Source organism: Acartia tonsa, chromosome 3 (genome assembly GCF_053477335.1).
Source record: "Acartia tonsa isolate MP-2025a chromosome 3, ASM5347733v1, whole genome shotgun sequence".
Lineage (NCBI taxonomy): Eukaryota > Metazoa > Arthropoda > Copepoda > Calanoida > Acartiidae > Acartia > Acartia tonsa.
In genome coordinates this window covers 9701075-9717291 of record NC_137262.1, presented here as the reverse complement: position 1 = coordinate 9717291, position 16217 = coordinate 9701075, and the positions used below count along the sequence as shown (strand labels likewise).

General features: G+C 29.9%; 1 protein-coding gene across 1 annotated transcript in view; it reads right to left on the bottom strand.

Moving 5' to 3' along the window:
• LOC145313258 (uncharacterized) overlaps window positions 1-7661 on the bottom strand; it is a 29875-nt gene extending 22214 nt beyond the window's left edge. The window contains exons 1-6 of the mRNA XM_080152579.1: window positions 7525-7661; window positions 6029-6144; window positions 5221-5379; window positions 3757-3824; window positions 2916-3046; window positions 1723-1836 (exon numbers count right to left, since the gene is read on the bottom strand). Of these exons, the coding sequence (XP_080008705.1) occupies window positions 1723-1836; window positions 2916-3046; window positions 3757-3824; window positions 5221-5379; window positions 6029-6093 (537 nt within the window). The 5' untranslated portion in view covers window positions 6094-6144; window positions 7525-7661. The remainder of the gene's footprint in view (window positions 1-1722; window positions 1837-2915; window positions 3047-3756; window positions 3825-5220; window positions 5380-6028; window positions 6145-7524) is intronic.
• Window positions 7662-16217: the final 8556 nt, after the last annotated feature.

Sequence of the window (16217 nt, the reverse complement as noted above, 5' to 3'; positions counted from 1 at the left end):
CAATGCCACTTTCCCCAATCATACTTCTTGGAGCTTGAGGAGGAAGGAATACTTCACAAAAATATTACAATAAAGGGAAAATGATTCAACAATTTAATATTTAATAGAACTAGAAATTACTAATCATTGAGATATTTTGTCGGGGTAAACTCGGTGTACAATGGTTCTGTGATGTCATAAAAGAAAAGGGGGTAGGTATAACTTTAGAGAGGAGTCATAAGAGAATAGACAGAAAAAAAACACTTTCTTCAAAATTATTTTCCAGAATGCTGGTCTCCTGTCCATGTGAATATGTACTTTTAACCTTATATAAGTTATTCTATATAATTTGCAAAGTTGACTTTATAAATGTCAATGCTTAAAATATCAAAAGACTTTTGATATTAGTATTAAAAATTGACAAAGTAAATAATTGAGGAATACTATTCTGTTTTAATGCAATTTTTCTGTTTTTAAAGTAGGAAGGATTTTTGTCTATAGCTTAAGATTTCGTTGTCTACCGAACCGATTGAGTTTCCATTTTATGAAAGCTCCTGGATGGTCTTAGGCTATGTATTTTTATATCTAAGTTTGGTCCCTACTTTCCTTACTCCTTCAAAAAAAAAGAGCTGCTAGATGCTTGGAGCGCAGCCGCTAGTTATACATAACACAATAAATATCCGCCTAGATCAAGGTCCGAGAATATTGAACTGTTGAAGCCGCCAAACTAATGTACTATTTGTGCAAAAATACATTTGATTTTAAAAAATACAAAAATTGGCCGCTGACATATGATTTGCAATGTGATTTGATGTGTGAAAAATAGGATAAACTACAGAGCCTCTGTCAAAGGATTATATATTTTATACAGGAGAAAGTCGTGAACAATTTTTCTAGGCTTTTGACGGTAAATATTTTTGTTTATATTTATATGAAATTGATGTGGGTTTTCACAGAAAAAAATACGTATGAAATTATGTTAAAATTTATAACTAAAGGTATAATCAAAACACATCCTTTCTAACGAAATAGGCTTAATTTAAAGAATTACCTAATTTTGCGGTAAAATACCCAACTTCAAAATAAGGGATAATATTGCACCTGACCTTCGATGTTTACATTTTTCAAAATCTCGTGACTTAAAAACTATTTAATGATGATATCCTGACAGGAAAATATATTTTTACTTTATTATCTTTACAAAATAAAATTGACAAAAAAATGTTCACTTAATATAGATTTTAGTGCTTAATAACTTTTAATTTTAGAAACCGTGCCCTGTAAAGAAAAATATTGACATGCACAGCACATGTTTGAAATTGCAATCAGACTAATGTACTTTTGGCAAGTTAAATAAAATATACATTTTGTCCAGCGGATTTAAAATAGGATATAAATATATTGAAATGTCTAACAAGAACTAGAATATCAAAAGTTATAATAAATGATAATGATTCATTAAATTTAAAATCAAAATCGTATCAAAGAGAGTCGAACTATAGATCTTGTGAATAAGACAATGGATGATTAGTTACCAATGATGATAAACAAAATTAATCATCGTTTGCAAAGTTTGAACACAATTAGTATAAAAGATAAAGTGGTTAAAAAAGATTTTGGTATCAATATAACTTGAATTCAAAGCCCAAAAATAAAGATTTTTTTTGGTATAATTCCGTTCTAAACAACCCACCCCCCCCTTCCAAAAAAAAATGCGGGAAAATTATTAATGTGTTGTCTCACCTTTACAGGTAAATCATTAGTTTGTTCAGTGATCTTGTTAGGGATCAGATTCCTAATGACGGTGTGGTCACAGGGATGCACAAATTCTGCCATCGGCTGGCCCAACAACTCAAACTAAAATAAATGTTAAAATCAAGAATGACAGTTGATAATTCGCCTTATTCGAATCCAGAATCCGAACCTGATGTGGATTCTTAAAAAAACTAAAATTAGTGTGAAAGATCCTCCAAAATCGTATTGAATTAAACAAAAAGTTATGATAATAACCCTTTTATGTTTTTATTTATTTTTTGTAGATTTTTTATGCGATTCTGGAGATATTTTACAAACTTTTTATAGTGAGGTAATGAGCCAAAAAGTTTTTAAAGAATCCACCTCTGTTTATGATGAATGTTTAACTAATGTGAATTAAAGCGCCTCCCCTCGTTAAAATAACATAAATAAATTGTCAACCACTAACTATTATTTCAAAATATTTACAGTACACTTTTCTCCTTATTGTTTAAGTTCATAAAATTCTTGAACGCTAAAATATTTGAAAAATTCCATTTACCCCCATTAATCTTTCTTTCTAAGATTCCTTGCATTATACTTCGCTAGTGAACATGTGATAAAAGTATACAACAATTTCTATTTCTTATCAATGCACATTAGCTGATCAGTACAATGTGTACTTAACAAAGTATTCCTTATTCTATTAAATTTATTCTAATTCAAAAATTATTGATTCATTATTTTTAAAAATCAATTTTAATTTCTGTAATGACAAACTGCTAGAACTAATTGGCTTAAAGTAAATCGGTCTGTAATTCTCTAAATAAAAGAAAAACTTTAATACATATAGGATAGTCGGTCCATACGTCCGTAATGGTTAGCTTTTATCGTTCATTTTGGGATATCAGAATCCTTTTAAACTTAATGTTTCCTGTAACAAATAGGTTCAATTTAGAAAGGACAACATTTTTGTAATCCCTTGATTTTTTAAATATTGATTCCTATGACAATTTGTTATGATATTATAAGCCAAGTATTTCTATACATATCTTAAACCTAAGTATGGCTGTATACGGCTTTCTGTTTTAAAGTAATTTTGAGTGAGAAAGAATTTAAAGGATTTATTTTTAAGATTTATACCTATTTAAGATAATTTTCTTTTGTCAATAACTATGATTATATAAATAATAGAAACTTACCGCTGTCAAGCCAATGTACTCTGACACATTGTTGGTTACATAAACAATATCCTGCTCCTGGTTCATTACGATACCGAAGCCGTTGATAGCGGTCAGCACGTCCATGCAATCAGCCAGTGACTCCTCCTCCTATTCCGTTAGAAAAACAGTTTTATTTTTTGGATAAAACTGTCGTTTTGATAATCGAAGTAAGGACGTTTGGTTAATCAGAATTGAATTTATTTTAAAAATGAGAAATGAAACGAAATAATTTAAGTAAAATAGGAAAGAAAAATCAGCTTATACAAAAGAAATACAATTATGAAAGTTTTAATTTAATTTTAATTAAATTAAATAAATTTGTATTTGAAAATTTGAAAGATTTGCCAAAATGACATTTTTATATTTAATTTAAAGTTACAAATTGTACTTCTATGAATTAAATGAAAAAATTGCTGTGTATTTTATAATCTTAACATTTAAAATTTTAAGAGATTTGTCCCCAAGAAGATGGGAGTATGGTAGGTATTTATTTGAAAGATTTGCTTAAATGATACTTTATAATGATTTAATAAAAAATAAAATTTTAAAGTATCTTTTATGTAATCTCTAGGTATATTCTACACCACATAAAAAACTTTATGGATATTTGTCCCCAAGATGGGGGTAATGGTAAGACCCTTGTACATTTAATATTAGTTCAAAAAATAGACTAAAACTATACCCAGCAATAGATAAAAAAAAAGCAGAGCCTAATCGGTTTAGTTGTCTCATCCGGACGAACAAAATTCATTCTAACACCAACTAGTATTAGGGTAGGTAGGTACTCATAAATATCACAAATAAAAATAAAACTTTTCCTTGATCTGTGGAATAGGTATTCCAGCATTAGAAATCAAGTCTCTGGTCCTCAAGAAAGATACTGTCAATCTAAAACATAATAAAAATATTATTTTCATAGAAAAAACTTTATGAGAAAATATAGTATAACTAAAATACCCAGCTATAACTAGTAAGACAGTAAGATACGTAGGATATAACAAATATTTGCTGACATTTTTGTAAAACTCTTAATCACCAATTTCTTTATTTTACCTTATATAGGTACTACATAAAAAACTTAACCCCAGACTAACGAAGCTTCCCTAAAAAATAACAATTTCGGTTTTATAAGATACCTATGCATGCAAGTAGAATTCGAATAGTTTATTCAATTTTAATCGTTTTTTATTTATTATTGATGCTTTTGGCAATGCACATTGTCTTCCTTGTGTAAATGTATCTTGATTCTTATCTTAAAAGCTAAACTTGTATGGATTAATAATAGCAGTATTATTTATTCACTTTGATAAGGGTTATCTTAAAATTGGGCTAATAACTAATAGTATTATTATTTAGGTCATTTTCTAAATCATTAAAAATGTTTATAATTTGTAAATCATTAAGTAGGTATCAAAACATAAAAAAAAACAATTTTCCAAAAATAAACATAAGTAAGAAGGTATCACGAAATATGTTTGTATGCCTAGGTATCTAACAAATATTTTTTATAATAAAAAGTTGAACTTTGCATTCATTAATCTATAAATAGCACCACACAAGGATAAAAACTTTTATGATGAAACTTTTAAAAGACATGCACTTAACTTTATGGCGAAAAATAAAAATTATGCAACGTTTTTATGAGTAAAAATCAAGATTTTAATAAAAAATTAATACAATAATACTCTAGGTAGTTCTAATCTAATTTTTAAACTATTTTTATGAAGTGGGTTTGAACTATATCAAAGACCCCCCCCCCCCCCCCCCCAATATACACAAAAATGATATCTAAGGGGCCAAGCTGCTAGTCTTCGAATAAAATAAAAATAACAAAGGGATGTGTGTCTATTAGTAAGTCTTAAAATATATCACTAGCGAGGGAGGGGAAACAAAACTGTTAAATTATTCTCAAACACTTTCTTCCTCCTAAAATCTTGGAGAGGTCGAAAGGAATGATTTATCATCGATTAACCTGTCTTATACTTCTTTTAGTTATAGTTGCTACTTTTACATCATGGATCTTAAGGGATAAGAGAATACACAATTCATTTGTGTTTATTTTACATCCCAAATGAGTATTAATAAACATTAAGTACTTGCAGATATAAATTATTGGTTAAAAGGTGTAAATGACTAATTTGAAGTATTTGAAACCAACGAATGAGAGAACCGTTATATAAAACTTTGGGGACCAGTTTATATAATGTATGTCCATTCCATTACCATGATTTGATATTGGGGAAGTTAATGTTAACCTAGGAAGAAAATATAATTCAAAACTAACCTGATCAAAGAAGTTTTATCAATGCTGGCCATCTGTGAGTGAGGAGGAGTACCGTGGACAGGTATCAATTCCTCCAGCTCCTGGAAGTAGTCACTCTCCTTGGCCCGCCGCGACCTGGCGGCATCACGTGACTTCTCCTTCCTCTGGTCGTTCGACTCCCTGAAAATATTATTCTTAAAGAATAGATCTTTTAATATAATAGCCGCACGATGCTTTTTATTAGTTTATACATGTTCATAAGCTTTTCCCCTTTAGTATTCCAATTTTCCATAGGTACATTTTCAAATTATTTACAACTTATTTACATATATGGTAAAAATATATTATTGCAGAAAGACAATTTTTGGTATATTATAATTCATAATAACACTTGTTGTTCCTTACGGAAAATAACATAATAATTCAAATGAAAACTGATAGAATTATAGCATACATGTTATTTTTTGTTTTACTGAATCTCTTTGGTTATTTTAGATGCTAAAACTTAATATGCTGGTCTTATATAAATGAAGTACCTACCTAACCAGTATGTTGATTAATGCATACAAACTTTTCATAGGGGTAAAGTTAGAAACTTTATAAATACCACTTTTATTGCTCTGTTTTTGTACTACACAAAAAAAACATTTGATCCCAAAGCGACAATTTATGGGCAAAAAAGCTGAATCTTTTTATTCAGAATTTCACGTAGTATAAAAGTGTTAAATATTTTATGCGATTAGATTAGGATTGACGGGAATCGAATAACATATCTAGTCAAATCAACTAGTATAAAAAAAACATAAAAATATTAATAAAATGTTCTTACCTCTTTCCATTATTGTTAAAATCTAGTTTTGGTGGTTCTAGAAGAGCGTCTTTGACACCACACATGTTTATAAATCACTTTTTATCACTGTATGTTATATTTTTCTTTTCTTTCTTCTAAAAAATCACATTATTACTATCATGGATGATGCTAGAATTTTTTTACAAGAAATTAAAATTGCATGCAATATTTTCTTGATGTATTTTCAAAGTCAAACTGCATAACTACTCGGTTGCTTGGTAAAGGGATCAATAATAAAATTTTTGGGAGCATAAACGTATAGGGGGGAGGGGGAAGTTAAAAGATTAAAGATTTAGCGGTTATTCTAAACTATACGTCAATTGCGCAATGGTCAACACCCCCCATAAAGTTTTTTTTTAAAGAACAAGAGGGAGAAACGGTTGTTGGTCAGTCAGAAGAAAGTAAAAGGGTTGAAGTCTACTAAATAAACTAGGTAATTGAAATAGGTATATACATTTAAGAAGGGTTAATATTCCTAATAATTTAATAAATCCCTTTTTAAGAAAAGGGTTAAAATCTATAACAACACAATCAGTACAAAATGTAATTGCAAAATATTAAAAAATTAAACAGATAATGAGAAGAAAGTAGTTTTAGTCTAGAGAAAAATACATATGAGAAACGACTAGCTTAAGGTAGGATTTTCTAGGTAAAGTAGCGTTGGAGTATTTATCTAATATGTAAATAAAAAGAAAACATTTGGCTAGAACTGATCAAGTTGTTCTTATCTGAGCTTGATCTATAAATCATTTTAGTGGTGAATCAGATCGGGGTGCGCGAAATCACCATTAAAATGATTTAAAGATCCAGCCCTGGATAGACTAGATAACAGACAAAGACATTTTTCCCGCATTTGTAAAGGATATACCAAAATACTATAAAAAAATTAAAGAATTGTGGAATCAATCAAATCGACCAAACTAACCCCAATGTACATTATGTATAAATCAGTAACTCCGCCCCCAAAAATATCTGGTTTTATACCCTTTAAACTCTCCTTAATTTAGTGACCCTGCCCCCTAAAATTACCCTTTAAACTCCAAAATTCCAAAATGACAGGCGAGCATTCTTCATAATTTTCACCTTATTCCAAATAACCCCTTAAATACCTCATTCTATACTACTTGGAAATAATTGTAGTTGCGACCCTAGCAATTATCTAAAGACAGAAAAATAGCCTAAACCCAGACTTAATTTTCCAATCACTTTGTGAATATTCCAGACGTACAATGGTAAACTCAATCGGTTCAGTGGTTTTAGTGAGATCTTAAAAGAAAACAAAAATAAAATTTATTATATATAAGAATGACACCAAGAAGCAATTTTCTCGAAATCGAATTTAGATCGAAATTTGATATAGTTCGATTATTATTTATTCTCTAATATATAACTTTGGTATATATATTTAAAATTCATATTTCACCTATAACTTTTTATCACAAATAATCCATGATAGCAATCACTAGTTGAATCACCTTATACCAATTTATATACAACAGTTTTTATTCAATATTTATATAACTTTGTCTCGCATTGTATACTATGGAATATTAATTCCGTTCTGAAATTAATAAAAAAATCATTTAAAATACAATGTCAATTATTAACTTTTAATATTTTGTCATTTGTACACAAAATCTAGTTTTGGTACGTTATGATAATACAACTTTTTCAAACTATATGATTGGTTTGTACTAAGAAACTAGTCTTCTGTAAGTAAAAGCAGTCACACAAGCCTACTCCTCTCTCTCTCTATAAAATAGATATAGTTAGATATAGTGTAAGTGAGACTATAGAAAGACATGACTTGAAATAATAAAAAGGGAAGGCTCCATATTATAGACATGGACGGAGTTAAACTACGCGATACACACACGTCGACTCTCCACAAAATTGCTCTCTCTCTCTCATGCTCAAAATAGAGAGCAAAAAAGAGAAGATATTCGCACTAATTTTAATAGTCTCCTTTTTTTACGTTCTTCTTAATTTATAAGTTGTTAGGGGGGGGAGCAAAGCATGTTGTTAAAAAGAGTATATTGAAGAAAGATAAGAAGAAACTAGGGATCTACTGCAGTTCATGGTAAAATATTGCTGGTAACGAATATTGCTAAAAATTTATGAATTTTAAAGGCTGCTAGCTGCCAAACAGCTGAACGTACAAATCATACCCGCACACCATTTTAAGCGGCATAAGGAGGCCTACAAATAATCTGGAATAGACAAGATCCAATGATGCACAGGGAAAGCTTCACTGAAGAAAAACCGCGTAAAATAGGTCTTTTTCGCGCATTTCTCTGCACTGCAAGATAATTATGCATTATTGATTTATGGCTATTCCAGATTATTTGTAGGCCTTTTTATGCCGCTTAAAACTTTGTGCGGGCATGATCTGTACGTTCAGCTGTTTGGCAGCTAGCAGCCTTTAAAATTCATAATTTTTTAGCAATATTCGTTACCAGCAATATTTTACCGTGAACTGCAGTAGATCCGAAACTAGAAAGAGAATTTCGAGCAATTGAGGTAAATAACAGGAGAGTAAATAAGGGAAGGGATGAGTATGATAATAAATAAGAAGAGGGGAAGAAAAGGGAAGGAAAGGTGTTATTCAAGAGGGGATAAGAAAAAGGGGTATGGAGTGAAGGGGGAAATCAGCTGTCTTATCATAATAATAATAACACGGCTTTTAGTAAAATTTGCTTTTCATAAACATTTTTTAATTGTTAATTCTAGTTCAAAATTTTTTAAAATATAGAAATCTAAATAAATAAATTAAAAAAGCTTTTTTATGTTACTTTGATTAAGATTTTTTTATTTCAAAATGTAAACACTAGAAATTAAATTTCATTACAAAATATTTTTTAGTATATGCCTTTGCACTGAAGTCATGAAAACAGGGTTAAATAGTACTTTAAAATAGTTTACTTTACTTTTCCTTCACAGGCGATAAACAAATATTTTAAACATTTAAAAAAATATATTTTTATTATTTTTTTCTAATTTCAGGGGAAAAGTTGTCTGCTAAAACGTAAAAACAATTGTCTGCTAATTTTTTCATAACTTTCTTAAAAATAGTTTTTAGATAATTAATAATATTGAGAAAGTACATATGTTAAACAAGTATTTTTTATCTATGTTAAAGTAAAATTTGTAATGTTTTTATATCTTTTAACAAAAAATCGTAATTGCCCGTAAGAAAGATTTTTTTTTGTGAGTGATCCAAAATGTTTTAGCATTTAATTTGTATGTACATTTTAACCTTAAGGCCATCCAGGCTAGCTAAGTAGCTGTCTAGCTCTGTGTCTAACAAATATAACGTACTATGTCAGTCCGGCCTTTTATTTTCCGAGAATTTACGTGAATTTTGTGAATTAAAAAAGCTAGCAGAGAGATTCATGTAAAAGTTATTTTTTAATTTTGTGTCTTACATTTAACTTAGTGTTTCTAAGTTATCTGTGTGAGTTAAACCTGTTTCATTAAGGTAAATCTTGTTCTCTAATCTATTTTATTATAACTAGTGGCTACGCCCCTAATGGCCTCAAGATTGGAGGTACCCTTCCCCCAAATAAACCTTCCATGATCGAAATATAAATCAGCGAAACTAGTCTCCTCACATTTTCTGTCAGTAGATAGAATCTCAGGTTCCCATAAATATCCAAACAGCCTTTACCCTAGGGTCTTCTTTCAGGGCCATCCGATATTTATATTGGAATTGGAACTAAAATAAAATGTGAGCATATACCTTAATGTTTTTGGCGAAGCAAGAGGCGAAGCTGCTAGTATATGTTTTACAGAGAATTTTATGTACCCAAATTCTAATGAAAATCTAATTACTTTTATTTCTCCGTTGTATGTACTTAATTGAACAATGGACATTGATGTAAATTTTATCTAGCTCTCAGAGGTGTATCAATACCTCTAATTAATTTTTATTAGTTTTCTATAGAATCCCAATTGAAGAGCTTGTGTTGAGTGAGTATAGGCTGAATTTTAATGTTAAACAAGGGTGATAACATCCAAAAAAGCGAATCACAATAAATAGCCTGCCAGATATACGAACATAAATTCCTTATTGTCATAGGAATCAGAATTTTAACAAGTTTTCATATTAAGTAGGTAAATATATAATCAACATATATAAATGCCTTTTGATAATGAATATCTATTAACCATTATCCATTATAACAAAAATCATAATTCATGATTTGAAATCGATAGGTGAATTCTAACATGTCTATTTCTAAACTAACTGTCAGAGCTCTTTGTTGCTTACAGTAGACGGGCAAACGTACATTTTTTTGTTGAAAATTTTGCACCTATCACTCCTGCTGTTTACGAGATACTACTGGATATGCAATGATGCATACACAGAGACCTCCTCTTACTTTACCTCTTAATATAAGGACAAAATGCTATAAATACCAACATAGTAACAATAGCCTGATTTCAAATACAGCATTGCATTCTTTTACCCTTATGTTTAAGTGTAAATTTTAACGAGTTTTATTTTGGCCACATGATATTTTTTTTGTAAACCAGTTGGTTAAGTTTACATATCTACTCAGTTAACATTAGGAACATGTTTGATATGTTTGATATATTTATTAATTCAAGTTATTTTGAATCAGTGATTAGCTTAAAATTTATATTTTGTGTTAAAGCTATAATACATTACAGATTTATGTTAAAAGTTTCTCATCGTGAATAATAGTAACTTCGCCCCTTGCCTCTAAGTGTTTACACTATGTACTGCAACAATACTGTTTGATCTTTACTTTTATTGGGTAGCATTTTTTCGGGAGGGGGGGGGATATTTTACCCACCCGAAAAATAGCTTAAAACAACCACATGGCCATTAATTTCATTCTCTGGAAAGCTTAACCTAATCGGTTAAGTGTGAATTAACACAAACGGATTTGCAGAGAGACAGACAGACAGACAGCATTCTATTCTGTATTATATTTAATTAAATGTCAAAAGCAAAAATATCATGTTCTCCGCTGACATTTTTATGAGCTGTGAAATTGGTACCAATAGTACATGTACAATGGTGTTATAAAACAAGGATAATAGCATTCATAATAAATAATCTTCAAAGTATGAAATTATCTGAAAAATACCAAGACTGTGTTGTTGAATTATATAGTTAAAATGATTACAATGTTATAAAAGTAATGAAAAAGATCAACTTTATTATAATCTATAAGACTCAATCTGATAGGACAGTTCTAACATAACATTTTGCTTTGTTAACTTCATGGCGAGAAATTTAGTTAGAAATATATTTCATGATAGTTTGAAAGTGTTTTAGAAACAAAGAGGCAAGAATAACTAAACGCTTTTCATTGTAAATGTAACGGTACAAAAATTATTGCTTTGCATTTTGCATTGCTGCGCTCATTTTTGTGGCATTTTTATACCCCATGGCCGCATTACACTTGTTCATAGACAAACAATATTCAATTTATTTTGTTATGAACCCACTTTAAACATTATCACAGATGCTTGAAAACTCTGTATAATAGGTAATTAATTTCTTTGAAATATTTTATTCACACTTTAGAGTTTTTTTCGAATGCTTTCATTACAGAAAGAAAATCAAATTGAGACGTTGAAAACATCATAGAGTCAGACCTTAATATTAGGCCCCTAAGGCACTAACATCTACACTAATGCAGCCAACCAATTCTTGGTTGTCACAACCGTTGTTTGAAAGTTAAAACTTGGCATTGTTTTAAGTTACGCCTGTTTTTTTGACAAGATAATCCCCCTAATCATAACATTCAAGTCAGGCATCTTTCAGAGCGGCAGTGGGTTCAACTTTTAACATCTTTCTTATGACACGGTTTTGTTTCGAATATATCACCTCTCCGACGACGAGCGGATGCGCAACGTGTCAAGCAACGTTTTTTTTTGTATTTTTAAGTAATTAAAAATAAAGAAATTGACCCAAATTCTAATATTGAAACAAGATTTTTTATTCTCTATTAGCAACAAAAAAATCAATTTAATTAAAATCCGCTATTGTTCAACATATTTTAATATATTTTTAAAAGCGAAGCTTTTCTATAATTAGGGTCGGTCCGTCCGTCCGTACGTCGGTCCGTCCGTCCGTACGTCGGTCCGTCCGTCCGTCCGTCACGGATAGCTTTTTTCGTTAATTTAGACATGTTAGAATTGTCCAATCGATTTCAAATTTTGCATGGTGATTCCTTTAGTAGTTAGGTACGATTTAGAAAGCGTAGCAACTCTATAATCATTACCAAAATGTCCGTACGTCCATTTTAAACATGTTGATTTTTTTACTTTTTTAAATAGCTATTTTCGTTAATTTAGGCATGTTAGAATGGTCCTATCGATTTCAAATTTTGCATGGTGATTCCTGTAATAGTTAGGTACGAGTTAGAAAGCGTAGCAACTCTATAATCATTACCAGAATGTCCGTACGTCCATTTTAAACATGTTGAATTTTTTTTACATTTTTAACGACAAATTTGTATGTGACCTAATTATCCGATTGGTCTGATTTTTGGTATACTGATTCCTGGGACAACAAAGTACAATATTATAAGCGAAGCAACTCTACAATCAAGTCCTAAAAATGTAAGTATGTCCATAATCATTATCCTGTATAAAGCAGTTTTTCAACAAATTTACTTACAATTTTGCTTTGACTCTTATACATTCGCATTCTGATTATTCAGTTCTGACATTATACACGTGTTAATGTCCGTTTGTCCTACCGTTTCAGAGCTTCGCTTTTATGGATTTTGTCATCCTTGTTATTGTTTCTTTTCATCGGCTCTTTTTTTATTGACGTGAATTATTTTATTTAAAAATTATGTTTTTTTGGACAAAACTTTATTAAGTGATCTATTAAACAAAATTAACTGTCATTTTTTTTCAATTTATTTTTTCCTAGTATTGCCAAAAGAAAATTGCTATTATAAAAATTCAATTATTTTATGGGTTTTCATCTGATGTAGATTCCAATAACATATTAATAAAACAATTGTTTTTTTTTGTCATATAATTGTCAAAAATATCTTTTACCATGGAGGGAGAGGAAAAGATCGGATTTATTAATCATCCCCTAACTACTTACCATTCAGAGATATAATCTCATTCATAAGAGTTTGGGGATTAATTAAATAATCGTGCGTTGTCCTATCCCTTTATGTCTGGTATTTTCTTGAGGAGAATTATATAGTACGCGTTCTCAAAGACTGTACAAATATTAAGCTTTTTACATTCTATCCAATTCCGAGAACTTTTCTCCGTTTTTTTTTATATGTATGATAGACTTAATATATAGAGTGTCAGGCGACTTTTAATAAAAACTAGAAATAGCTACTTTAATGTTTACTAGAGGCTAGAGGAGTTATTTTTTTACTGGGGCGATTTATCTTTGTAACTCTCCCCCAAAATAACAATAAATCTCCCCTGGACCTATAAGAATCTTCAATTTAATGGAGAACCATGTCGGTCTAGCGGTTAGCCAGATCTTAAGCTACAGAAACACAGACAGATAGACAAACAGACAGTGTTCCGGAGCCGGAGCCGGGAGCAGCAACATTTTTGGTGGAGCCGGAGCCGGATCCGGAGCCGTATTTTTCGTTAAAAACGGCTCCGGCTCCGGACTAGCTAAAAATGATTTTTTAAAGTAATATTATAATTTGGCAACGGTCTATTTCCATATAATAAACTGAAAAACTATTGTTACTTAACAAATAGACACACATCCTTCTACTTTTATATAGCTTTAATCAAATAAAAGCAAAATATTTTATATTATTTATTTTATTTTATCAAATTCAATAATGAAAAAAAATTGATATATTAATTTTAAGGTAGGAGCCGGAGCCGGAGCCGCATCAAAATTATACGGCTCCGGCACCCTTGAAACAGACATACATTTCTTTTATTTAGATTTTCTTGATTTTTTCATTAAAATATGTTGGTTTTCTGGATTTAAAACTATAAATTTTCCTTATTGATTTTTTATCTTTTAAAAATAAACTAGAGTTTTATTGGACAATATAAAGAAATAGGGTTATAGTTCAGGTTGTATTATGCCTCTAAATTTATGATCTAATGTCTGTACTTTAGAGAAGGAACGCACGCTTAGATTAACGTGACTTCCCCTCCCGCCCTCATCCATAACTGGGGGGTATCATTTTATACACTTACACAACATTACATTTTGAAGCCAACATTCTGTATAAAAATCCAATGAATTATTCATTTTGTAGATTACTTTTTTTAACAATAAAGATGCCCTGGAATAAGTTTATTGCCTAGTATTTTTTTCTACAAATATTGAATTTTCATTTTTTGACTGAAATATCCAGCTTATATGTATAGTAGCTGCACCACAAAAACAAATGCACGTAAAAGATCAGGCAGTCAGTCAATGTGAAACCTGTTAAGTTAAAACATTAGTCTCACTATATTTTATTCATGTTTTGTGTTGATACTATAACTTCATGTTTAAAAATACGAAACATTCACTGTGAAAGGCAAGGATTAACTAAATCCACTTGAGTAAATTTATTGTTGAGTGATGCAGAAGGTTTTAATATGTACATATATATATTTAGTAGCGAAGCTACTTTGTAATTTCAAACGTCTGTCTACTGTTCAACCATTACCAATGACATTGAGAGTTGAAAATATAATTGGGGTTCTCCTGATTTATGAGAATCTTATTAAATGCAATTGGTTTATATATTATGGGATTCTGTTAGTCTACAAGAACAAGTAAATTTATGAAAAAATGTATCTTATTCCGTCGCTGTAAATCTTGAATTTTCTTGGGAATAAACCAATAACTTAAATGTTACTTAATTTTGACTTTTTTACAGTACTTGAGATTTCATGTTTGTTTTTTCTTGTGTGCCTTGCTACTAGTGGTTGTTACTTGCTTAGAATAATTTTATTTAATAAAAAAAGTACTTTTTCTCAATACAAAAACAAGTTGGAAATCATTCTATCTTAATAGAGAAAAATATTTATAACTCTTCTTTAAACAAAAAAATATATTGTTGTATTTTAAACTGGCGACTGTGCCCCTAACATCTACCTAGGGGACTCTTTATTGAAAGGGATTAGATAGAGGATAGAAAAATTAGCCTAAAACAATGCCAAGTATTAGATCTACAAATAAAATAGCTTGAAACTATCCCGTAACATATTCAAACCTTCCCTGTAAAGGAGAACTAAATCAGTATTAAAATCTTTAGCTTCAGACAAAAAAAAACCTTAGTACTTTAATTAATAGAATTTGAATATTTTCATTACTGTATAAACAAATCTTACTTAAATCTATGCAAAGATGAATAAGCTTTCAATACAACACAAAAGTACAGCATATATTTGAAAATTGGGACACACCTGAAATGAAATTTCTCGAATATATTGTCTACAAATTCAAATTATAAATAAGTACTTTTCTTGATAATTATTAAAGATTTTGCTACAATAATCTTATCTTTAAGTTTATAGTAATTTTACTTTAAATTAAAAATAGTAGTTTTTAATAGCTGCTTCATTTTAATCAGTAGAGTGAAAATATTTTTAGTTTTATTTTTTTATTAAATTCAAATAGGTATACAAGGAGATAATCTATATCACCGCGCTTTGTGAATTAAAGTGAATTTTTTATGCTTTTATTTTGAACTGACTTTTTAAAGAGTGTAGGTTTGATTCTATTTATATTTATGCACTTGACATATTCTACTTGGTTTTTGTTGTCGTCTTCCTTGGTCTAGTTTTCTAGATTTAAATCTAACCATGGTAGAGAAACTGGTTCATTAACTGTTATCATCCTCCAATACATTAACTCCTTCGAAAATTTTAATGTGGGAATTGGAGATCTTAAGGGGCAATGTACGATAAATTAGGATATTCTCTTCCAATTATGAAAAGCAGAATTACCCCTTATATAGCTTATATTTAATTTATTTGAGGTAATTTTTTTCCTTTTCGTGCAACCTAATCAAGATTTAGTAATATCCTGCAAGTTTTTTAGCCAACTAACGACAGTGCGCGTTTATAAACTTTGGAGGGCATTATAATTTATATTGCATTGTCCCCTACTTTCCTCCTAAAAACATTCAATAGTTAACTATTAACTTAACTATCGGCTGCGCCCCTAGCATCTATGGTGCTC